The 27,805-nt window shown below is 33.5% G+C and overlaps 1 protein-coding gene across 4 annotated transcripts in view; it reads left to right on the top strand.

The window, feature by feature from the left end:
- The window catches only part of LOC127835199 (nectin-3-like protein), a 237,605-nt gene extending 211,975 nt beyond the window's left edge, over positions 1-25,630 (top strand). For 3 of the 4 annotated variants that reach the window (XM_052361522.1, XM_052361524.1, XM_052361521.1), the window contains exons 6-8: positions 9,074-9,095; positions 12,466-12,520; positions 20,762-25,630. In XM_052361522.1, coding sequence (XP_052217482.1) covers positions 9,074-9,095; positions 12,466-12,520; positions 20,762-21,007 — 323 coding nt within the window. In that variant the 3' untranslated portion in view covers positions 21,008-25,630. Of the gene's footprint in view, positions 1-9,073; positions 9,096-12,465; positions 12,521-14,801; positions 19,036-20,761 lie in introns of those variants that run through there. The other variant, XM_052361523.1, reaches the window with a different exon arrangement.
- Positions 25,631-27,805: the final 2,175 nt, after the last annotated feature.

Here is a 27,805-nt window from a genome sequence, read left to right as displayed (position 1 = left end):
GGGACTTACGGAATTTATCTAAAGTAACAGTTTGTAGCCTACAGCTGTAAAGTATTGAAAAATTTGGTATCCTTAATCCCTTTCAATAATGTTGATGTGTTTGTATTGTTGTGAGATTTGGAATGTTGCATGTATGCACCTTAGTAGAATAGATTAAAAAGGCATCATGCACTGTAGTTAACCAGTAGTTTCTAATTTCTTTTTGTTACCAGTATTCATGAAGACTTTTAATTCTGGTTTTAATTGTTTTATAGTATCCATGAAGTCAGCAATAATTTAACAGCAACAATACAAAAGCAATTTGATGTGAAACTGTCCTGTACATAACTACATTGTAACTGAGGCAAAAACATTTTCTGTTTCCAAACCCTGGTACTGAACATGACCTGAATGAGCTGAAAAGGCAAAATTTCAGTCTTTTTAAAAAGTGCACAAACAAAAGTTGTCATTCACATGGTTGTTCACAAGAACGTCAGGCTCTATTTCACAGATCATTTCATTTGGTGTCTGTTTAAATTGTGCATATTATCTACAGTCCAACACCCCCTCTCCATTTGTATGTATGTTAAACTAGACAATCCAGGTTTACACATTGTTTTGCCATAGGCTTTTTCCAAGATAACAATTTATTTTGACAAGGTCCATATGCTAAAATTGTCCTGAAAAGTCCATGTGTTATAATCACATTTGGTGTTTAAAAAAAAAAATGAATTGGTATTTTGGTTTTATAGACAGTGCAGCTTGAATATTGTATAATTTCTAACTTATTGAAATCTGAACATTTAATATGCGACTTTGATAATGCAAATTATGAATTCAAGTGTTTTACCCTTTCAACAGAATCGGCATGTGAATACTAGGTACTTGATATGCAGTAAAACAAACTCATTATCATCTAATACACTTAAGTACAGTTGAATTCATCATATTCATGTACTTTTGAGTGCAGTTCACATCTTCAAAATCATGTTTCTAAAAATGTTAAAACCTAACCATTGCAACATTTCTCTATAATCTGTCCGCAGTTGAGTGTCCCTTATCGATGTACAAACAAAGATATAGTGAAAAAATGTGGGGTATTGTTTGTGAGGCAAATAACTTGTAAATTTAAGTGAAGTGTTTTTGTGCGACTACACAATAATTTACTACTACTGTCAGCCAACTAAAACGCCAAATGTGACATGTCTTTCATTTCTATGTACGGTAAAATAGACTGTAAGCCTTTTCAAAGCTGTTGAAACCCAATCATCCCATGTTGACAGTGGATCTTGTTAAATGCATGCTGAGAGTTAACATTCAAAAGCTACAAAATTAATAGTTTCCCAGTGTTCTTTTGAAAATTGTCACAAAAAATGACAAAAACATTAAAGTAATGTTTATATCTGATCGTAGTTTTTATGCCCCTGAAGGAGGGCATAGTGATCGGACCATCTGTCCGTCTGTCTGTCTGTCTTTCCGTCACACTTTGCGTTTAGGTTTCGAAAAATGCTCATTACTTCTATGTCCCTTCAGATAGCAACTTGATAATTGGCATGCATGTGTATCTCATGGAGCTGCACATTTTGAGCGGTGAAAGGTTGAGGTCATCCTTCAAGGTCAAAGGTCAAAAAAACAAATCCAAGGGAAGTAATAAGCTTCAAAGGGAGATAATTATCTGTACCTGCCAAATGATAAAAAACAATTAAGAAATCATAGCGGAGCAGTAGGGGGCATAATGTGTTTCTGACAAACACATCTTTTGTTTAATCATGCTTTTTGCCGTTATAAAATTGAAGCCAAATAAGTATTTAAACTTGATTGCATCCAAAGCCTTAAGATTTACAGAGACAGTCTCAAGTCTGTGTCTTGAGTAAAGCCAATACTTACAATCTCGATGACGATCTAAAGAATGTTTTCTTTTTGGGGATTTAACCGGGCATTTTGGAAACCCTGTATGTTTGCTAAACAGGATATTATTTAGTGTACTCCCTCTGGCCCTTGAGAGATGTTTATTTCAATAAAGTGCATTTTACTTTCTGTTTGCGTCGTTCATCAGTGGTTGGTTGACAACAATAATTGTGTACTTCAGTCCGTAGAGACATCATAGAATATTGTGTTAGAATTTAATTGTTTACTTGACAGTATTATGAAGTCATTACAACAATTGTGGGAAAACATTCTTGGTTTTTCACCCTATTGAAGCATACATGAACATTGCCTTATTAATCATTTCCAAGATGAAAGTCTGATATGAAGCATACTGTTAGTATGAAGAAACTTTATAAATTGTTGGATAAGTGTTTGTGAAACATTTATAAGCTTCCTGAAATGTTGTCTTTCAGTCGGTTTGCGTTAATTCCTTTCAATAATATTGATAAATGTTTGTATTGTCGTCCATTTTGGAATGTTGTAGCTTGCAGTAATTCAATTTTGTAATGTAGATTCAACTTATAGTGCAGTTTTGCTAAAATTTAGTTACAAAACACTTGACAAAACCCATATAATATCCCAATTTGCAACAATTTTATTACCATGAAAACATTTCATTTGTCCATCAAATCACTGTAATCTTTCAAATTTACAATACTGTGAAAGTAGCAATACTTAAGTCACATTTTAAAGTGCAATTTCATGTAATAGGCGTCAATATTGTTAACCCAACATTTCTGTTTTGTAGCAGTTGAAAGTACACAATTTCAAGTCACAGTAAACATGGTTGTAATCATGAACTTCAAGCTTGAATTGGCAAGAGATTCAGTGTCCTTTAACTTGTGCATCTAATCCCCCCCCTCTGGTTGTACCTATTTATACCATAGGTTTAACCCTATGCATGCTGGGAAATTTGTCTTCTGCTGAATTTCTAAAATTAGCATTTTCTTTCATTTTTTTCAAAGAATACTATCAGAATAGCAAACAGTTTGGATCCTGTTCTGTGGCGTCTTGTCTGGATCCAAACTGTTTGCAAAGTCCTTCAAAATTTTGTTTCAGCACTGAAAGGGTTAAATTTGATCTGATACCAACAATATTTTTGGGGCTTCAGCTTGTTTGCTGCATTTTAGGTGAAGTCAATTTATTTCAAGAAGTTGTGTTTTTGTCAGGTTTACCTTATCTAGTTAGGCATGCATGTGACATGTCTGTTGATGTTGTGATATTATTTATTAGCCCCAGGTTTTAATGCAAACTAGTTGTGCATTACATAAGTTTGAGGTTGATTTCAAGTAACAGTGCATGTGGATGCATTTTTTCCATGGTTTATACAGCATAACATTGTGATAATTATCGTGACATTGTCCATGTGTGGAAATTACGTTGAACTTAAAGTTAAATTGTGTGCTGTAATTTGGAGCAATTAGTTTAATTAAGCTTAGGATTTGCCTAAAATTGTAACTGAAGCTGAAAAACTGGCTATTACTTCAATTTAGAACTAGAAATGGCGCGGCAGAGGCCGACGCGTATCCCCACGCCGAATGTTTGACCTAGGTGTGCCCCAGGGTTGGTAATGGGGCCATGCATAGCTGAGATTGACCGTATTGTCATAAGAGAAGTTCATCATCAATTAGAAGTGAATTGGTGTAGAAATGAAGAAGTTATAGTAAAAGGCAATTTTGGGTGGGTGTGACATATGTGGGCAGGGCGCCCCAGGGTTGGTAATGGGGCCATGCATAGTTGAGATTGACCGTATTGTCATAAGAGAGGTTCAGTATCAATTTGAAGTGAATCGGTGTAGAAATGAAGAAATTATAGTAAAAGGCAATTTTGGGTGGGTGTGGTCTATGTGGGCGGGGCGCCCCAGGGTTGGTAATGGGGCCATGCATAGTTGAGATTGACTGTATTGTCATAAGAGAAGTTCAATATCAATTTGAAGTGAATCAGTGTAGAAATGAAGAAATTATAGTAAAGGCAAATTTGGGTGGGTGTGGTCTATGTGGGCGGGGCCCCAGGGTTGGTTATGGGAACATGCATAGTTGAGATTGACCCTAATGTCATAAGAGAAGTTCAGTATCAATTTGAAGTGAATCCGTGTAGAAATGAAAAAATTATAGTAAATGGAATTTTTTGGTGGGTGTGGCCTATGTGGGCGGGCGCCCCAGGGTTGGGATTGGGGCCATGCATAGTTGAGATTGACCCTAATGTCATAACAAAAGTTCAGTATCAATTTGAAGTGAATCCGTGTAGAAATGAAAAAATTATAGTAAATGGAAATTTTTGGTGGGTGTGGCCTATGTGGGCGGGGCGCCCCAGGGTTGGGAATGGGGCCATGCATGGTTGAGATTGACCGTATTGTCATAGGTGAGGTCCAGTATCAATTTGAAGTGAATCGGTGTAGAAATAAAGAAGTAAATGTAAAATAACCTAAAAAAATGAGTGATAATTTCTGACGCGGCCCCACCCCAACCCCTATAACTTTTGACCCAGGGGTCAGATCAAAATTCCAAATAGTGCAGGGTCGCACATATGCTCATAGCTACCATGTGTGTAAATTTCAAGGTTCTAGTGCTTTTAGTGTAGGAGGAGATAGTGGCCAGGACGGACAGACGGACGGACAGACGGACGGACGGCGGAGATCACCACAATATCCCCACCTTTTTTTCAAAAAGCGTGGGGATAATCAATTACAGTAACTGCTAACACATTCAACCATAAAATTATATGAGCATGGCATGCAGTGTCATCTTGTGTATAGACATGAGTATCCTCTATCTGTAAACCTTTTGGTTTCTTGGCTTAACAAGATGCAAACAAAATCACAAACAAGTGTGGCCTATTGTTTGTCAGGGAAATAGCTTTACATTTTAGGTGAAGTAATTGTGTGACCATCCAAATTTACTACCAGTATTTGAGCAAAAATTTCTTTTGAGATAAATACTGGGTTTAAACTGTTGAAACCCAATCTTGCATGAAGACACTGGATTTGTTTAAATGCATGCTGATAGTGAACAAACAAACAAAAGCTTAAAATGTATCCCGTAATCTTTTCAAGGCGTTTTTTTAGTCCCCTACCGGTTTCACAGGAGGGGACTTATGGTTTTGTATCCGTTAGTCCGTCACACTTTTCTGGATCCTGCGATAACTCTAAAAGTTCTTAATATTTTTTCATGAAACTTGGAATATGGATAGATGGCAATATGGACATTATGCACCTCATTTCATTTTTGTTCCTACGTCAAAAATTGTGGTTGCTATAGCAACAAATCTACTAAAAATACTGCTGAAAATGGTGTTTTTCTGGTTACTGCAATAACTCTTAAAGTTCTTTATATATTTTCATGAAACATATTGATAAATGGCAATATGGACATTATGCGCGTCATTTCATTTTGTTCTTACGTCAAAAATTGTGGTTGCTATAAGGCAAACAAATAGACTAGAAATACTGCTGAAAATTGTGTTTTTTTCTGGATCCTGCAATACATGTAACTCTAAAAGTTCTTAATATTTTTTCATGAAACTTGAAACATGGATAGATGGAAATATGGACATTACGCACGTCATTTCATTTTTTCCTACGTCAAAAATTGTGGTTGCTATGGCAAAAAATAGACAAGTCATACTGCTGAAAATGGTGTTTTTTTCTGGATCCTGCGATAACTTTAAAAGTTCTTAATATTTTTTCATGAAACTTGAAACATGGATAGATGGCAATATGAACATTATGCACATCATTTAATTTTGTTCCTACGTCAAAAATTCTGGTTGCTATGGCAACAAATAGACTACAAATAATGCTGAAAATGGTGGTTTTCTGGATCCTGCGATAACTTTAAAAGTTCTTTTTTTTTTCATGAAACTTGGAACATGGATAGATGGCAATATGGACATTATGCATGTCATATCATTTTGTTCCTACGTCTAAAATTCTGGTGGCTATGCCAAAAAATATACTAGAAATACTGCTGAAAATGGTGTTTTTTTCTGGATCCTGCCATAAATTTAAAAGTTCTTAATATTTTTTCATGAAACTTAGACCATGGATAGATGGCAATATGGACATTATGCACATCATTTTATTTTGTTCCTACGTCAAAAATTCTAGTTGCTTTGGCAACAAATAAAAAAGTATTCTGACAATGGTGGAATTTCTGACAATGGTGGAGCCGGTAGGGGACTTTTATTGCTTGGCAATAGTCTTGTTCCCAAAAGCTTAACATCCCAGTTGTCATTTTGAATCAAAGGTTTTTAACATAGCCTTAATTTAGAATAATTTTGACACCCTGGGTACTGGGGCAAACATCTGAACTTTGAGATTGAAAATGAACAAATAAACAACAACATATTTGTATGCAGGTAAAAATAAGATTAAGTTTAAAATTATCATTTTATGAAGTCTTCTAACACTTTGTATTGCAAATCATTAAGTGATGTGAGCTTGAAGCACTTGACTATCAAACCGAGGAATGTGGGTTTGATTCCTACAGACATGTTACTAATTGTGTGGTGATTGATCATGAAATCATTTCTTGAACAATTCATTGCTCTCAACTCTGATTTAGATTGCACAGTTGTTACTTGCATTAGTATGTGTACAAAGTAACTGGTTAAATGGCTTGACCTTGACACATTGAATAGTAAGGTTACTATCATGACTGAATAACTTTAGTGAATTGGTTAGCCCAAAGCTGTGACTTCATATCTGTAACATAGAAAATGGTGAACAAATACATAAATAACATGAACATGTACATCCTTGTTGATACCTCGTAGGTTGAAGAGGCATTAAGTGTAAGAAATCATTGGTCGTGAACATATATGGAAACATCTATTATGTCAAATAAGTGCTTCGTTTCCTGTAATTATTGACACAATTAGTTCCTTGTAGATGGTGAAGATTTGTACTTTGGCTGGTGTGAAAGTGAAAGACCAAAAATAGGTGACTTTGATAATTATCTCAGTTCAAGTTGAACCAAATTGCTTTGAGAAATTTCAATTCTTATTGTAGATGTTGCAGATACATTAAAAAGCATCTACAGTGTCCAGTTATAAACTGAATTTATCTGGTTTATTTTCATCCCCTCCTTCCCACTTTTGTTGCCCGCAGTAGGGTGGCATATAGCAGTTGAACTGTCAGTCAGTCAGTCAGTCAGTCAGTCAGTCTGTCTGTCTGTCTGTCTGTCTGTCTGTCTGTCTGTCTGTCTGTCTGTCTGTCTGTCTGTCTGTCTGTGCGTCCGTCCGTCCGAAAACTTTAACATTTGCCATAACTTTTTCAATATTGAAGATAGCAACTTGATATTTGGCATGCATGTGTATCTCATGGAGCTGCACATTTTGAGTGGTAAAAGGTCAAGGTCATCCTTCAAGGTCAAAGGTCAAATAACAAAATCCAAGAGAAGTAACAAGCTTTCAAGGGATATATTTCTATTTTATATCATTTGGCAGGAACAGATCATTTTCACAAGGGAAGTAATATTTTTAAAGGGATATAATAAAAAAAATATTTCAAAGCGGCGCAGTAGGGAGCATTGTGTTTCTGACAAACACATCTCTTGTTTCCTCCTTATTTATATTGAGAGACTGGGTCTGTGAAAACCAATTTTGGGTGACCCAGTATGATGAGGGGGTGGGTTGGTATTTTCATCCTATGACCGAGGTATAACCAGAGTCACACTCCTGTTTTGAATTGACAACAATGGCTTTCCAATCATTACCCAGAAATGCTTTGCTTATGGTTTGGAAGCGGGTTGAATTGTGGAAAGACCAATTAAGCTAAGGTGCACTATATATGAGGTTAATATTTGCTTTGCACTTAAAGATATTACAACATATTTTTTGAAGTGCATTTATGATATTTATGATTGTTCATGAAATGCAAATACTTTTATATTTTTTCAAGTTTTGCAGGGATTACTCCGCCATTCGCCAAATTAGCCAATGGCTACAGATTGACTTATTTGGCTTAAGTAATTCTATTTGGCTACAACTTTTTCTTCATTGAAACCTAAAAAGAGCCAAAAATTGAAGAATTTTGCTATAGCAAGGCGAATTTGGCTAAAGAAATTTTTGAGCCAGGGAAAGCCCTGGTTTTGCATAGACTAACAAATAATGAATGCTTGTCACATTACAATTGTAACTTGCACTTATAAAATATAGTGACTTCACTGGTTCAACAAAGTTACCTGCTTTGTTGAGCTTGTCCTGTAAGCTTTAGTAAACCATACAACTTTGTGATATTGTGTTTCCCATTTAGCATTACAAATGAAACTGACCACAAACTAAACTGTACCCTAAATGTATTTCATGAACATTGCAAGGGTGGTTAATGCAATTAAATTACAGGCATTGGGCTTCTGCCTTTCTTGCTAATAATATTCACAGTTAATGTATTAAGCCTCTTAAAGACTAGTTGCAGTCAGTGTTTAAAGCAACATTGAGGGATTGCATGAGTAGGGAAGTTTGCTTATAAACTAAAATCATGAAATGATTGAATTAGGGGTAGTGATATGGGGTTAAGTATATGGTTTATTGTTAGATCCCTTGTTGTGCTTCAGATTTCTATGCTTTAGTAATCTGTATCAACTCAATGATTATGTGGGAAGAAGTCAAAATTCTGATAAATATGGTGATTTTATTGTGTTGCTATTTAGAAAATTGATTGTATTTATTATGTTTTGTACTTTTATCCTCTATTATAATATATTTTAGTTTTATAGCAGTCTGTTTATCAAGTGAAGGCTGTTTGAGCACTATACTTTTCTCAGTGTTAATATAATTATTATTATATATTATTATTATTATAAAATATAATATAGCAATATATAACATGCATATTTTAATGTATGGTTTCTAATCAATTATTTATAAAAAAAATAAAACCACATTTACAGCTTCATGTGTATGCATGACCTGCCTTTACAAAGAAATACATGGAATATATGACTATATAAAACCTTAATGATTATATTAATTGCAAACAAACATCATGTACATATGGTTTATCTGGTAACAGTTTATATTCTTATGTAATTAATTAAAAATATGTCAAATCATTATGAAATCAATAATTATACTAGATCATATTCTTGAATAATTTACCACTCACTGATGTACTGAATAAATGTGTTTGTGTTCTCATTCTATAATATTTATTATTTTATTTCAGACACGACTAAGGAAGAGCAGGGGTATGTATTGACTTTTTAATTTTATTACAAAAATCAAAAACATTTAAGTTATTTGCACGAATAAGTTGAAAAAAGATTTTCCCTTAACCCCCCTTTCCCACTTAGATGCAAAGTGAAAATGGCTTTGTGCATGTGCAAACATCATAAAACCAGAACAGCCTGCGAGTAACTCGGTCTGTTCAGGTTCTATTCCGTTTGCTGATTATCAGTATCTAAGGGTTTGAAATGAAGCTTTTTAACTTGAATTTAGTAAGAAAGGTCTTTAATTGAATTTAACTTTCTATGGGACTACAAAAGTGTCAAAATAGGTGTCTAAGTGATATAGGGTTAACTTGACGATTTAAAATTTTAAAGACTGCAGGTTCGATGCTTTACCAGGCCACATAACTTGTGTGGGGATTGATCATTAAATCCCTTTCCATGGTTATTGTTCCCCCACCTCTGATGGATGTAGGGCAGTTTTCAGTACTTGGGCATTATGTGCCTTTAGTACTTGTAAATCTGCAAATCCAGGAAAAGTGCCAGGTGTTATCTCTATCTGCAGTGATACGACTGATACACTATTGAATGAGGCACAAAAACATTTATAAGAGTACACTTGTAAAGGGGTGGGGACATTCAATAGCAGCTGGGAATTTATTGTCTACCTTAGTGGAGATCTTACACAAGTGGAATGTGGGGGCATCCTTGTATTAGCACATATAAATCCAAAGATGGGAAAAAATAATCCAGTCTTGGCTTTTCGATGGACCTGTTTATCCAATAGTACAATTTTTGTAAACATCTGAAGCCAAAAGCTCCCCCCCCCCACCTCCCAAGATTTTTTTTTGTATTAAAATGTCAATTGGACCAATTGTGTCCTAAGTGAGCAAATTTGGTGAGAATTGATCAACCTGATGAGATCTCCGAAACAGATTTGTATTGGCTTGTCTGATTTTAAACAACAAACGTATTTTCTTGATAGATATTTTCACAATGTAAAATCTGCTCAGAAGGGGCTTTATTCAGCAGCCCTTAGGTTAGGGGAAAAATATTGTTACAAAGGTTTGGGAGAAATATTGCAACAAAGGTTAGGGGAGAAATATTGTTACAAAGGTTTGGGAGAAATATTGTAACAAAGGTTAGGGGAGAAATATTGTTACAAAGGTTTGGGAGAAATATTGCAACAAAGGTTAGGGGAAAAATATTGTTACAAAGGTTTGGGAGAAATATTGCAACAAAGGTCAAAGGTTAGGGGAGAAATATTGTTACAAAGGTTTGGGAGAAATATTGCAACAAAGGTTAGGGGAGAAATATTGTTACAAAGGTTTGGGAGAAATATTGAAACAAAGGTTAGGGGAGAAATATTGTAACAAAGGTTAGGGGAGAAATATTGCAGTAAAGGTTAAGGGAGAAATATTGCAACAAAGGTTTGGGGAGAAATATTGCAGCAAAGGTTAGGGGAGAAATATTGTAAGTTATGTAACAAAGGTTTGGGAAAAGATTGCAACAAAGGTTAGGGGAGAAATATTGCATCAACGGTTAAGGGAGAAATATTGCAACACAGGTTTGGGGAGAAATATTGCAGCAAATGTAAAAGGAGATATATTGCTACAAAGGTTTGTGGGAAAAATAATCAATGTTCATTTATTTTAACAGTAATAATATTTTCTATTGTCAGCAATTTGAGAAGGCATAATTTTAAAGGTATTTTGTCCCAAAGTCTAACTTATTGACTAATTTGGCATGCACTGTGTGGAATGTTATACCACGTAAACAAATATGTGGAGAAAATTGGAGAACAATTAGAAACAATCATTCACTAATTAAGACGTTTATAATGTGTTGATATGGGTTTTATCATATTTTAAATTGTAAAATAAATAAGTGATCAAACTTGTTTTTGAAGATATTTCAAATTTAAAGTTTATTAAATTTTGCCAATAATACTCTTTTTATTTTAATCAATATTATTATAACAGTCATTAAGCCATGTCTTTTAACACAACAATTTTGGTTTTTATTGAAATAATGGTGTGGATAATAATTATAATGACTTAACATCTTAAATCTCAATCATGTTATCATACACAAATGATGGGAATTCTATTTATGATTCAACTGTGATTACCCATTTTGGACTTTAACCCTCCACTATTGATGAATCATTAAGGTACATTTACATGTACCACTAAAAATGTCAGTAGATTATATATAAGTCACCACAAGGCAGGAGTGTTTGCAGTGTGTCATGATATCTCATATTACATGAGTAACGTTTGAGGATTGTAAAACCATAAATAGTTATGTTCTTTATAACAATGTAAACGCATGTATTTCATAATCCTATGGTGAGTTTAGTAGGCAATAAGTTGTCTCCCAAAATTACATGTGCAAGATCTGTTGCATTGTTTACATCAAATTCTATACATAATCATGAACACTGTCTATATCTCAGATAAACTACAAGAATTCAATACGATACTGCATGGGTGTATATATATCAATGAGGAGAATTGCAATACAAACAATAACCATACACTTAAATATTTGTTTAGGATTATACCATATATAAAGTGATTTTCATCCATCCATTAACAAACTTTATATTTGGCTGGGGGATATCAATTCAATGAATTTGCTTGTTATCTATCAAATTGACATTATCATGTTAAAAATGTACACTTTCCTATTAATTGGTTAGATGTGCAGGGCAGTGTATCTGTTTTGATTGACATGATAAATTGATAGATGATGCTGTAATTGGTTGTGCACTTGCAATAACTGAATAAAGACACAAGCAATAACAGTTGTCAACATGCAGTCATGCATTTACAATGTTGGTTACAATAATGTATATTGTATAGAAGCAAATGAAGGGGCAGAGACAGTTGTCATATTCAGAGGATGAGGTTATATTGTTTGTCATTTGTACACCAAAAATGACATTTATTTCCTGGTTAAATAGGGCTTACCATACCTTATAAAATTTTTAAACAACTTATATAGAGTCATGTAGGCAAAAGCTAAATAAATTGTTGTTTCCTAGTGATACGGTCTCAATTTTTCTCATGAAACAATTTTGTTGGAAAACAAGGCACTTTTCTACTGTTTCCGTGATGGCTGCAGTAAAATATAAATCTGAAAGACATTATTTCCAACTCACAGTTCATAATGTACTTCATACAAGACGAATCCAAACATACCTGAACATATAAAATTAAAAATAAGCACACACATATAACAATTGAGAATAACTGATCAAACATTGCTCAATTTGTATGCTTGTTTTTGACCAATACCAAATTAAACATTCATTTTTCATAGTTATATATTGTAAAAAAGATTTTGTTTTTGTTCTTTCCACATGCGCCATTTTCATCTGTTTCAGAGCCAGCAACCCCAATCTGGCACCAGAGCCGCAATACGCTCAATCGACCAAAAAGGTAGGTCCTGTCTAGTTTTCACCCTGATTTACAATTACTTCCCGCCATAGTTGGTTGTGGCTTGTACTGACATTGACCTATTGTAGCCCTAGATGCTATGTTATTGCTGTAGGAAAACAAAAAAGAAATAAAAACTTATAAAGTTGAGTGCAAAAATGTGACAAAGTTTAATTTAAATATGTGATTTCATTTTTTCACATTTGTACATAATTGCCATTTGTGTTGGCCTGTACATGTTTGTATTTTTAATTAAGCTTTTCTATAAGATTGTGCTAGTCAGTGTCAAAGGTGGTTTCCCGTCGATAACGGGGTTTATTATAATTTATATGCTTGATAGTCAATCTTGCCAAAATTGTAAGAAAAGGCCTTGCTTTTTGTGTGTAACTTTGTCCAATTTGCAACTATGGTAATACTCAAGGAGGGCAGGTATTGATATGCACTGGTAATGTGAAGTCTTTGTGGTCTTGTTGATGTTAACTGTTTGTGTGTTTCATGGGAATTATATTTAAAGTATTTGTTTTGCGTGATATTATGTGACAAAGTATTCTACCTAAATCCAATATAGCCATGACAATTTATGCAGACTCTTAAGTAAACAAATGAGACAGTTACGTACGACCATTACACATATTAGTTGTATAACACTTTTAAGCCTAAGAATATATAGAAATGTCATTGTGCTAAAAATTTCAGAAATTTTGCAATACAAGTAACAGCAACATTGTGTTGTGTCACTTGTCTTTTGTTTTAAATACATCATTAGAATTTTCTTCCGATTCATATAACCTGATTAGAGAGTCACAAAAAACAACAACATATTTTTAAAAAGGGAATGAGATCAGGATTTACCAACACTGCATGTTTTCATCTAAAAAATATGTGTCTTGGCAAAGCATTTTAGAAGTTGCTTTGATAAATGATGCTACCTTAGTCTGGCATGTTCCATTATGTTTGGTTTGTTACTCTTCTCTTGCATAGAATGGCAGAGTTTGGCTATTTCTCAGCATGATATTTCTCACAATTTTAAACATGCTAGTGAAATATGTAAATAGCAATTAACATGACATTTCTACAAATTTTGTTTTAGCCTTAGGAATGTCTGCAGCTTTTCAATGTTTTCCCTTATTTTCACTCATTTTTTCTCTTGTAACTTCACGATTATTTTCCACTAGCTGTTAGTTGTATTATTGTTGTAAATTGTATTTCTATTGTATATGTTAACGCAAGCTGAGAGACAAATGGGTATGTCTTAATGGATGGTGTGGTTAGACATGCGTATGGAAAGGGGACTATCTGAAAAGTATGGCTGGTCTTACAAGGGAGGCAAAATGAATATCACCGCCTTGGTGCAAAAATGTACCATGTGACCGTGAAATAAGAAGACATATGGTACCTTTTTGCACCATTGGGGCTAATTATAATTGAAATTCTACATCAAGTAATTTGTTTGTGGCTTGTTAATGGTTGGCTGACAAGAAAGTTGCATTTTTGTTATAATTTACATAAATAAAAGTTTTGTTGAAAATTGAAATGATATACTTTTTAGCATCCTTCAGGCATGAATCATAGAGTTGTTTGCAATCTTAACAAATGAAATTAACCTATTGATTGTTTTAAATTTTATACTGGACCCAAGTCCAGTAACCATAATGTCTTCAAATTTGGTTCCATTTTATGTTTTTTTCTGAAGTATGATTGAAGTATTTTTAATGTTTGATTTTGTAGAGACGCTTACATGCTTTTTCTTCTAAGTGTTTGCCTTAACAGATAAAACATTCATTTTAAAAGCTGTTTTGTAAACATTTGGACAGTGTGGTGTAACCTCTGCAGTTGACCGGTATGTTTTCTCTGTACATTCTTTTTGTTGTAAAAATTGACAAAATGTTTATTCATCCATGTGCAGTAAATGCTGACTTGACTTTTTTGAAATTGAAATTTCATATTTTTAGCAGCAGACATTTCTAAGCCTTCTAACAATCTTTGTCAAAGATTACTCATAAAAATATTGCTGTGAACCTACTTGTATGTAAACAGAGTTATGCTATGTGTTAGTGCTGTTTCAAAAAACAATATATGCATATATATTTATAAACATATTGGAGCATGCTTCTTCAAAGATAATATAACAGATCTATCTTTTGCTCAATGCATGTTTTGAAAACAAAATTGTAATCAAGACATGGTGCCAAGAATGTTTTTATTATTCAGTAAAAGTATTTTCCAATATCTTAATATAATTTCTTGCTGCTGCTAAAAAGATGCATTTTCATTTTCCTTAAAGCGAAAGTCTGAAGATGAAGGGGACAATAGACCAAAGCCCTTACCCCGAAAAGGCCCCAAGCCTGGCACTGAATTGCATTATGCGGAGCTCGACCTAAATGAGGGGCCACATAAGGCACCGAGGCGGAAAGGTCGCGGTGATACCGTGGAATACGCAGAGGTCGAATTTAAGGAGATAAGCATATAGTTTGGATGGCCGTTTGGGGAGAATATCTTCAACAAATATGTACAGTGCTTGGTGGAGAAAATCTTGTTAATTTTTAGCTCGGCTGTTTTCGGAGAAAACCCGAGGTATTGTCATAGCCAGCTCGTCGTGTCTGTCGTCGTCTGCTAAAACCTTAACATTTTGTTAAGGTTTTGAACATTGCTTCTTAAATAAAAGTGCTTCCACCTACAACATTGAAACTTCATATGTAGCTGCACCTTGATGAGTTCTACACACTACACCCAATTTTGGGTCACTAGGTCAAAGGTCAAGGTCACTGTGACCTCTAAAAAAAAAACAATTATGACAAGCTTTTGCAGCCGAGCGTGGCAACCGTTATGCGGTGCTCTTAGTACTTACCTTTTGTGTTATGCATATGTCATTTACAAGCGATTTCATGGAAGCAAAGCTGCTTGAAATTGGGTTAATGTTTCCTCGAAGGAGCATTCCCCTTAGAGAACTTTTGACATTCAAATTGACATTTACTTCAGAGCTTTTGGCTGGATGAAGTGCTATTGTCTTCCAAATGTTGGACATGAACATAACTTTATTACCTTGTGAATTGAGACTTGTATTTGGTTTTGTAATCATGCGAGCCTTTATGCTTAATATAACCCCTACATTATTTTTTCTGTAAGCCAAAAAAGCTTTTCAGGCTTCGACTGTAAATGGACAATAATTTATCATTGTCCTTGAGAACAAAACAGATTAAACAATTTTAATGTATTGAATATTTTTCTTCAGTTGCAGCAGTTAAAACATGATTGTTTAAATACATGTAGAATTGTATTATACTTGTATATATTATAAGAAATTGTAAACAGCAAAAGTGTATGTGTGTTACTGTAAGTGTGCTGATCTATTAATGCCATGCTAAGTCCGTGTGATTGAGTTCTTTCTGAATGAGTATCATACACACCTGCATATTTGGTTTAATATTTTCATGTGTTATGGTTGTTTACTTTGATGTTTTATTTGTGTCACTTAAGACTTTATCTTCCATTGTAGTTTCATAACCAGTGAGTTTCTATTTTGTATAGGATAAAGGGCCCTCGTTTTGCCATTTTTGGCCTAAATTCAGCTTCATTCCCCCCTTAAAATAGTATACTTTTATCCCCTATTTCAGCTAAAAATTGCCCCCCCCCCCCCCTTTTTACTTTAATACATATGTTGCCAGCTGGTATCGTGCTATTAACCATTGATTAAATGTATATTTATGTAAATTACATTAGAATATAGCAATTATAAGTGTTGAATGGTTGGTGAAAAGATCTTCTAAAATTCCCCCTTTTCGCCCAAAACGATGCGAAATTCCCCCCTCTAAGGGCCCCGGTCTCAATCCCCCAAAGTGTAGCAAGGGCCCTGGGATATTATTTTTGATTGCTATTTGTATAACTTCATGGTCTTGTATCTGGGCCTGGCTCTAGGAAATGGGGGTGTCATGCTTGAATGTGCATGTAAGGTGTTCAGTAAACAAAGTTCAGTTACCAGCCATATTTCCCAAAGTACCTTGGATTTACAGCCCTTTCATTACTTAAACTATGGCTATTTTAAATATCTCTTGCCACTTATGACCACCATGAGATGACAGCATATGACCTTACTCCCTACTTCAAAGGTTAAGGTCACACTTAGAGCTCTAAGCTTTGACTTTAAAACAGCTTTTCTGGGCTATAACTTTGTGTTCTATTATGCATTTTTAAAATGACCTACCTCAAATTACCACCACCACTAGCGTTTGGCGTGTATTGACAGTGTCATAACTTCAAAGGTCAATGTAATATTTAGAAGACAAAAGTAAATTTTTACTGATATTTTCCTACTTATGGACTAATTAAAATGAGCCATTGAATCAATAATGACTAGTTTCTGTTGGGGCCTATATTTCAAGTCATGCGCATGGGGTCAACATAGGGATGGAATGTTTAAATTGAAATTATTTTTGTATGCTACATAATATTTAAGTCCTCTACAAAGAGAGTTCATATCATTTTTCTGTATGACTATGTGTTCCAAACTGGCTAAGCCCGGATGCACAAAGAAGGGATCTAAGGCCATTTCATGTTGAAAAAAAGAAGCATTCATGTTTTTTTCACTGGCAGTTATGTATTCAGTTATTAATTGTATGAGGCAATGTAACTTTATGACTTAATTGGGTCATATTTTCAGATGAAACAAAGAAACTCATAATCTTAACCCATTTATGCGTAGCGTCTATAAAAAAGGCTTTGGCAAACATTGTTTGCTTTAAGGAATTTCTGTAAGAAATATTCTAAATTATATAGAAATAAATATACTAGACATCTCTAATTTTAGAAATAAATTGATCCAATAAAGAAGGATGGAGAGTCCACTAGGCATAAATGGGTTAATTAATCATTGACTCCTGATTCTGTATACATTGTATTTGCCTTATTATGTGTTCTGATTGATGCGCTTTTGTATCATTCATGTAACTGTAAGTGTCAATTATTCTACCATTGTTGAGATGTATGGCTTTGTATGATATACATAGAATTTTCTTTATATTCCATAGACAGTTGCATTTAGTCAGTTTTTATGCCCCCAGTAGGGTGACATATAGCAGTTTAACTGTCCGTCAGTCAGTCCGTCCATCCGAACACTTTAATGGTCATTACTTTTTCAATATTTAACATAGCAACTTGATATTTGGCATGCATGTGCATCTCATGGAGCTGCACATTTTGAGTGGTGAAAGGTGAAGGTCAAGGTCAAATGTCTAATATATGGCGTCTGTCCGTCCGTCCGAAAACTTTAACATTGGCCATAACTTTTTCACTATTGATGATAGCAACTTGATATTTGGCATGCATGTGTATTATCTGGAGCTGAACATTTTGAGTGATGAAAGGTGAAGGTCAAGGTCATCCTTCAAGGTCAAATGTCAAATATTCCGTCTGACTGAAAACTTCAACATTTGCCATAACTTTGAAGTATATTGAAGATAGCAAGTTGATATTTGGCATGCATGTGTATCTCGTGGAGCTGCACATTTTGAGTGATGAAAGGTTAAGGTCATCCTTCAAGGTCATGGTAAAAGGTCAAATTTTGCAATATTGAAGATAGCAACTAGATATTTAACATGCATGCGTATTTCATGGAGCTGCACATTTTTGAGTAGTGAAAGGTCAAGGTCATTCTTCAAGGTCAAAGGTTGAATAGATGGTTTCAAAGCTGCGCAATAGGGGGCATTGTGTTTCCGACAAACACATCTCTTGTTATAAATCTGTTTTTGTACATATTCCATATCTTTATGGATATTCATTACATCTCCATTGTTCAAATCACAAGTAACAAATATCAGAGAATATCAGAATTCATAAAAATCACCAACATTTGTATACACAATAGTGACAGTTCATGATACTAATTCATGTTGACAATATTTAAATATATATTTTCTGCTTTTTTATCAAATATTATTGTCACACATACTTACAGATTTACAGAATAGTTATTTATATTAAAATTAATGCTCAATGTTGGGTTGTCCAAATATGTATATGATGTCATAAGCAAATTACTACAATATTTTTTTTGACTTTTCCATGTTTACCTTTGATTTGATCCTGTTCTCTTTGAAATACAATGTTTCATTGATTTGTTGTCATTATGCAACTAACAAAGGGTGGGTTGTCAAATGGCTACTAAATATTATTCTGACATAAGATGCACTTCAGGTAAATATCGGATGTATTATACTGTGTGAAAAATTACATAACAATAAGAGTGCATAAAATTGTGGATTATTAAGTTTTTTCTTGAGATTCAATATTTCAGTAATTTGTGAAGGGAAAAACAACAACTATAAAGCATACTGCATTTTTGGTTTAAGATAATTATTGGAGTATTACCTGTAAATGTAAGATGCTCCTGGCTTTTTTTTTCATGTGCCTAGACTTGATTTAATCATGCAAAGTTGTGCATTCCATATTACTATGTTTACATTCCTTCTTACAGTTTGATAAATATAGCTTTATTTTGTATATGAAATAAAATATATATTCTTGGTTGTATTGTATTTTTTTCAAAGTAATAGTTTGACATGACATTGTAAACGCCAACTGGCTGAGTCTTATTGTTTTTCTATGTCCCCCACCACTATAGTGGGGGACATATTGTTTTTGCCTTGTCTGTTGTTTGGTTGGTTTGTGTGTTTGTTTGCTCCAACTTTAATATTTTGCCATAACTTTTGCAATATTGAAGATAGCAATTTCATATTTGGCATACATGTGTATCTCTTGGAGCTGCACATTTTGAGTGGTGAAAGGTCAAGGTCATCCTTCAAGGTCAAATATATAGCTTCAAAGCGGCGCAGAAGGGGACATAGTGTTTCTGACAAACACATATCTTGTTTCATAATAAGAATGACTCTCAGATGGTGTTTTTATGACGTATTTAATCATTTGAAGCTATGTATAATTGTCCGCTTTTTCAGTAAAAACTGAACTTTGCTGAAAACATACAAGTTGTATGCTATTTTTCACCCATGGGACAGTTGTTATGTCACATATTTCTTTCTACAGATTTTGGCATGTTCATTTTTTACACGCATAAAACATTATGGGCTGCAGAGTCTGATGTCTTCAAAAACCTACCATGTTGTTACTTTAACTGGTATTTGTTAATTATATACATATTGGAAAAATAGAAATATTTCAATAGGTTAAAAAAAAATCCGTTTTACTGGATTCATGATCTGACTGGGACTTTGATTGGGAATTGCGTACAAAAAGTTCCCCTAGTGCCAGTTAACCTATTAAATATATACTCTACTATACTAGACTTGTTTAAAAAAGTGCCCATTATTGAACTGACTGCCATGGTCATTTGGAATTGCCCTATGCAGCGATTTTCTCCAGAAATGTTCCCAGGGGAGTAGGCACACAGACATGCAAAGCCGTGAAGTCTCTGACATTTATCGACAGCCATCAGATAAAAAATAAGCAGAATGTACAATAATGTTTTGAAGGGCCAGATTAAGCAATAAAACACTTTTTGAAGATTACGTCAAATCTTTTCAACAGCTACTGCAATGCATATATTTAGAAACGTATTTGTTTATTTATGAACAAGGCTATTATTTAACAGAATCAGCATCTTTACACTACATCTTTACACTACCTTACACTACATCTTTACACTACCTTACACTACATCTTTACACTACCTTACACTACATCTTTACACTACCTTTTACCTAAAACCCGGCCAAATTACTTAAGTTGGTCAAACACTAAAATGCAGATAATTATGAGGATTTGTGGACTGATTCCAGGCCCTGTCACATAACTCATGTGGGCATTGGGCACAAAACTATTTCTTTGGCCATTCTCCCCATACCCCTTAAATCAAACAGGGCAGTTGTCAGAGGCTTAACCCTTTGCATGCTGGGAAATTTATCGTCTGCTAAAATGTTGTCTGCTGAATTTGTAAAATAAGCATCAGAATAGCAAACAGTTTGGATCCTGATGAGACGCCCCGTTTTGTGGCGTCTCATCTGGATCTATTCTGTTTGCAAAGGCCTTCAAAATTCGGTTCCAGCACTGAAAGAGTTAAGTATGTAAGCACTTTGTACTGTGAAATAAGCGACCCCAGAAAAATGTGAGTGACTTTACTGATTGCTGTGATTTGAATCAATGTTGAAAAATCGAGCTGGGGAGGGGAATCCTACAAATCAACAAACCCAAGTGTGTTATTCCACTTCTTAGTAATTCTAACATTTCTCTTTCAAGGGTCATGAGAACAGAGCGATGGATGAACGGACAGATTCTTCACATCGCTATGCAAACGACTCCTACGATAGGAAAGACAGGCACGACAGGAGCGATAGGAATGGTCAACGTGGGGTTGGTCGCAGGAATCTTGCCCTGGATGATGACGATGAAGATTACCACAGCCGTGACGGCTCCCCAACCATGAACCATTCAACCCATATGGGCATTGACCCAGAACACGGCGGTATCGGCACAGGCGTGTAGAGGTGTTTACTATTATGTATATTGCAGCAACTGTCGACAAAATGTTTCAATATCATGCTATTCATGATGTCATCAAACAAAACATTTTTCACAATGGGGTCTTTGGGTTGAACGTGACAAAATTGTTTTATTCAGCAAAGTAGACAACAGATCTTGTGGGGGCTGGGGGTCAAGGGGTGTGAAAATGGTTCAGTTTAGCAAAGTGAGACCAAAATAGTTCCTTTATCAAAGGCATACTGATCATGATGCAAGTGAGATGGCGTATTTTGTAGGGCTGCCTCTGTGTGAAAATATGTTTGGCAATGTGACAGTCATTACATATACAAAAGCAGTTAATTGTGTAAAGTATCGCAGGGAACATTTTGTAAAATTATTTCATGACGTTTTTCCTGCATCTATCTTATAATAACAGCACAGTTTAATGTCCATTTACTGCGCACTATTTGAATGTTTGTTTTGTAAACAGAATCGTAGTATGTTTAAGTGTGCTAGTTTCTAAAAAAATTAGTTTGTTTTATATTGTAAAAACAAAAGAAAATGGATGTTTATGATGAGGTTAAATGACAAATGTATGGAACATAGTTCATGGTTTTGCTGTATAATAGACCAAATTGTTGAATACTTATGGGTTATTTTGATGCTAATAATGTTTTGTTAAATTAGATTTTACTGTTATTCTTTATGGCTATAGATCCTGTGCATTCAACTCTGCTGTTGAATCTGCAGCATTGAAAGTAACCTTACCATTCATAGTTACAAAAAGAAAGACAATCCTGATCAGACTGTGATTGTCATGCCCCACACCAAATGACTTCATCTTCTTCACTTAAACAAAGTGAATGCGTTATTAATCTAAATAGATTTTATTTCTATACTTGTTATATGGGCAATTATTTTTGAAAATAAAATTTAAGTACGAAACATTTTTTTTTCAAAGTGGGTGTCTACTTGCATTTCTAACATGTGTACATATCAGTGTTCTTCTATGTGCTGTACAGAAGTGTAATTTTGATTCTATATTTTAGCCTTTAAGGTCATGTCAACTACAAAATGAATATAAACAGACATGTTCAAAATGCCTCATTCCTTCATATGAAGTGGCAAGTGGAAATGAAGGATGTTTAAAGTTGGTGAAGGAATCATTCAGTATTGGTCATTTTAAGCTTTAAAAGCCCCATGAAATATACAAATGGGTTATGTGCCTCAAAAAACGAGGTCAGGTCAAATTTCAGAGAATCTGTCTTTGTCAATTTACAAACAAACCAAACTTGTATGGCAATTTGAATGAAACTTATTTAGAATGTTTATTTTGAGCCCAAGTTTGGTTATGTGTGTGGAAAAAAGTAGGTCATTAAGTCAAATCTTAGAAAAACCATGTAACTGGTAAAACCATATGAATGACACAATCTTAATGATTAAACATGGTCATGATGTTTACCTTTACTATTCAAAGGCCATGTTTAAATATGGTTCAAGTGTGCTAAAATCCGTGTCACTTTGTCAAATCTTCGACATTTGGTGTATCATGGCCCTCTTGTTTTAAAAGAATGATTGAAATGTTATAAACATTCCCACAGATGCCTGTTTATTCAAGTTTTTATAGATATGAGGATGTAAATAAAATGAAACACATATCAGAATGTATCATTTTTGTAAGAAAAGTCAAAAATATTTGTATGCATATTTTTGTATATAGCATTAACATTTTACTGTTGTATGTTGTTTATAACTGCGCCTATAGTTTAATTTTATACAAATGAGAAACTTGTGTATATCAAATCCATATTCTTATATTATTATTTTTACATTTTAATGGTTGATTTTATGTGATTGTTTTCTGATGTTTTATTAATGAGTAGTTCTTTTGTGATGTTATTGCTTTTAGTATTTGTATTGTTTTTTTTAGTTTGGCTGTGTGTGTGTGTGTGTTTCACATTGATATCACATATTTTGGGCACTATATTGATCTATCCAAATTCGACATTGTTCTACCAGTGTATGGAAAACATTGTTTATTTGTATGAACTTTCTTTGTTTACATTAAAAAAAAAATTAGATTTTAATGTCATGTTCAGAAATTTGGTATAGTTTGTAAATAAAAAAATCAGAAATTGTTTCTTCTTCATTTATCGTGTACTGTGGCAAATCTATGTGTATTGTGGTATACTTTCATTTCAAGGGGTGTTCAATATAAAGTTGTGTGATATTTTGAAATTGTAATTTTACGTCTCTTTGTCAGTACTAAACATCACCTAGTGGGTAATTACTAATTAACTGTTACAATTTTTTATGTTTGTGCATCAATATTAATTTAAATTATAAGCTTCAGAATTAGATGTTGACTGCAAATAAGCAAACATGTATTGCAGTGTTACCCCAATTTAAGATCTAAATATAGTTTAATAATGGCAGATTTGAGGATTTGTTTGTTTACTATCTTGTTTATCATGTTTGCTTTAGCCAGAGACAGTGTCATGATCAATAAAGTTTGTTTGTATAGCCCTTGTGTGGTTATCAAATAGTAAACAATGATGCTGATAAAATTTCAAAGGGAAGTAAATCTGCATTTTTACATACAGCATGATCTCAGGATTGCCTTCTCTAAAAAAATGTGCTTATTTTGTTGTACTGACATTTTTTCAACATTCCTGCATTATTATTAAGAAAGTCATATTTTAGTATTTTTCTTTGATAATTGTGAAGGGCAGGGCTTCTAAAAACACATTTGTTTTTCAGAAGTTTTTCTGAAAGTTCAATGAAATCCATATCAAACTGAATAAAGTTAACCTAAAGTGCTAGTATAAGTATGTGATCTTTAGAATGTGACCTTTGTTGTTTTTTTTTAACATTAGATCAACTCTATTAAATTAGTTAACACTTTTATACCACAGGGGGAAGTTGCGCAAATAATTTTTTTTTTATACATTTTTTTTTTTTTTTGCAACTTCCCCCTGTGTTTTATACTTAGTAGTTATAACATATGTCTTCTTAACACATTAGATCTAATTCTTTAATGGGTACATTTAGCACTTTCATATGTATGGGTAGTTATCATGCTAGTTGGCCTCTAGTGTTTGGTATTTCAAGGTTGAAACAAGATTAAGTGTGCTATTTAAGCCAATTTTTATTTTAATAGAAATTGACCAAATATGCAGTGCATACTTTTTATCTTAAATTGTACAGTTACTAGAACTTTATTTTGGGTTTCTTTGGCAGTTCATCTTCTAAGCCCTTTTACAGTGTCAGTCAATTTATTAGGTTCTTGAGGGAAAATCTATGTTTAAACAGAGAACTTTATCTAGTTTGATTTGTGGGGTATTTGGAACAGAACTTAAATCCGTGGATGTATTGCGTGTTAACGGTCAAAGCTCCAGTAAAGTCATTTATTTTACAAACAATAGAGTATACATTTTGACCTTTTTAATGCGGAGTAACAGTTGTTTAAATTGCATATTGTTATTTTTGAACAGGTATTTAAAACTGTACCTGATAAAATGACATCAGCAAGTATCTAAGGGAAGAAAACAAAACAATTGCCATATAATGTTCTGTCCGCCTATTTTAGTGCACATATTTGTATAGTTATATGAAATCACATATTCTATTTTATATCAATTATATATTGTACATTTCTATAATGCTTTGTATACACCGACATGTAGAGAAGTAACCAAACAATATAAGATGCCTATGTATATCCTAAATACATATTTAATCCACTTGGGATTGTACTTTGGTTCATAACATACACATTACAAATTCGAATACCATACGATAGAATGACAGCGGCGAGCAATCGCTATAATAATAATTATTTGTAATTCATACTGAAAAAGTTGTTCATGTTTAAAATCCCCTTATTCGTTGTAATGAATTGTTAAATCTGTGGCATCATATCTTGGTCTGTCGTAGCTTATTATGCACTTATTTTAATAAATATTTTATTTAATTTTTTGTTTACTCTGACACTTTATTCGTCTGTAATGCATTTGTAAGCTATTAGCACCATAGAATATTAACTAGCATTTCATTCAAAAGGCTCATATCACCACCTTTTTGTGATTGTTCATTTCAGTTGGTTTAACTTTTTGATCATTTGAGTCGTGTTCTGAGGAAACTGGGCATAATGCATGTGCATAAAGTGTCATCCCAGATAAGCTTGTGCAGTCTGCACAGGCAAATCAGGGACAACACTTTCCTCCTTAACTGGATTTTCGTTTAGAAGAGACTTCCTTAAAACAAAACATACCAAGCGGAAAGTGTCGTCCCTGATTAGCCTGTGCGGACTGCACAGGCTAATCTGGGATGACACTTTATGCACATACATTAAGCCCTGTTTCCTCAGAACACGACTCATTTTATAATATATAATTCATCCTGATAATATAACATTTCGAATTTTTGGTCCAATATCGGTATAAGTGCACAAGCTTTTTACTGATAATAACATTTTATGTCAGATGAGTGTATATTATGCGTTTCCAGTTATTTTCGTTTGCACATTTTCTGTCTATTTCTCGTCTTTCATTCATCATCAACTGCTCATCTTTGATATATAAAACAAATCACCATTCCCTCATGATCTGTATATAACCTCTCTATAATAAAAACTCGATGTATAGACATGGTGTTTTTCTTGTTATTTTAATGTTTGTAAGCATAAAACAACATGTAATCACCTACTGGTAAACCATCCGACCCAAAACTAGTGCGAGTAACTAAAATAAAAATAGTCTCAATAAAATGCGAAAGAAATTCCAAACGGACTAACATAACTTTATTCTGGCATAAAATAGCACAATGCATACTGGCCAACAATACAATTATAGCGTGAAAAGTGTACATGTATGTAGGAACATGAAATATTATAAACATTAATCTGAGTAAGATTAACAGAGATGTAAGTGTAGTGCAAACAGAATTTGCATGGTAAATATTATATTTATTCACAACAATCACAACATTTATTTGCAAGTAGGTGACTTAGAACTACAAAACATTTTAACAGTATGTATTCTTGTGTGAAATAATATACATATACAACATCATAAAATATACTTAGATTTTCTTTGTAAGGTTAGAACTTAAATGGAGTAAAATTTAGATAAATTAAAACAATTATGGAGACAAGATGTTGTAGTATAGATATAAAATGACTTACAAATAGTTCATTATACATCAATTAGAGCTAATTGTTTGTGTTCAATGTTATGTGATCTTAAGAAAAATATGTAAGTTAGTTGCTATGGCACGCCTGAACCACAAAAATGAGAAAAACTAATTTAAGTTACTTAAACTAGGTTTTTCTCTACTTAAATTCAATTTAAGTTACTTAATTCGAATTAACGCTGCTTAAAATGAATTTAAGTAGTTTTTGTGGTTCCCGCGGCGTTAACGCTAATTAAAACACCGAAAATGCATTAACGGTGCTTAATGGTAATTTTCTTACTTAAGTTGAATTAATTCAACTTAACAAGGATTTTCTCTATCAATTGTACTATTTTCAATTAAGTTGCGTTAAAATAGGTTTTTCTACTTAAAATATGTTTTTAGTTACACGAATTCAACTTTAGTAAGGAATTTTACTTAAGTTGTAAAGTCGAATTGTTTTGATTGGTCAGTTAATGATCCGGAAGACCTAAGCCAATCAGAAACTATTAAATTAAATTAAAATATCACCTGGGTAATTTCTGATATGTGTACTTTTTGGGATTGTTTACTTATAAGTTCACTGCCAATACTGAGATACTGGAGACTGTTTTTTTTCCATTTAAATACTAAAATCAAAGCCAAAATTTACATGTATAGAATATAATTAAGTTGGATTCGGTGACACGATATAATCTTTAATTTCTACCTGGGACATATAATATAGTCCCAGTTTCTACATACAAGCTGGTATGACTACTCGTATACAAGACAAGTTATTACTACAGGTAAATGCGATATGACCCGGAAATATATAGACGGGCGGATCGTTTTTGATGTTTATTGCATAGTTACTGACTGTCAGCAAAATTTGATGATGAAAGGGTGTTTTGAATGTTATTCCAGACTAAAACAAATTTTAGCTGACTTAAGATTCTAATCCAAATTTATAATATCTGTATTTTTTGCTCGTACCACATGGCAATCTTTTTCTTCCGACCTCGGGCCTGAATTTATTAACAAACCTGACAACCAATCAAAACGCTTGTTTCATATGCTTATTTTCGGACGCGAGTTTTGACTTAACGATAATTAATAATTCAACTTAAGTAAAAAATTTATTACTTAAGTAATAATTAAATACAATTAACGATGCGAAAGCACTTAAATTAATTTTAAGCAGCGTTAAATGCAATTTAAGTAACTTAACGGTAATTAAAATCAATTTTTGTTGTTCGGGCGCACTTAACGAGTTTAACTAAGTTTTCTCTGCTTAATTCATTTTTCTCACATAAATAGAAAATAACTCTTCTTAACTACTTAATGCATTTAGTAGCGTTAATTCGAATTAAGTTACTTAAATTGAGTTTAAGTAGTGAAAAACTAAGTTTAAGTTACTTAAACTTAGTTTTTCTCTTTTTTGTGGTTCAGGCGTGCCATAAGTTGCACATATCAATGAGGGGTTTATTATAAATAAATACGTATATTCTTATACATGATGTAAGAGACAATAATGCGCTATTTACTAGGGTACATTCGAAGTAAAAAGGTTCGTGATCTTGTTGCATAATATATGTATTTCGATAGATTGTTTATTACGTTTGTGGATTTTGACGACATAAGTGAACGGGACTTGTTTACTGATGGCCA

Source organism: Dreissena polymorpha, chromosome 6, assembly GCF_020536995.1.
Source record: "Dreissena polymorpha isolate Duluth1 chromosome 6, UMN_Dpol_1.0, whole genome shotgun sequence".
Taxonomy (NCBI): domain Eukaryota; kingdom Metazoa; phylum Mollusca; class Bivalvia; order Myida; family Dreissenidae; genus Dreissena; species Dreissena polymorpha.
Note: the sequence above shows the minus strand (reverse complement) of the source record. Positions and strands in the feature narration are given on the sequence as shown.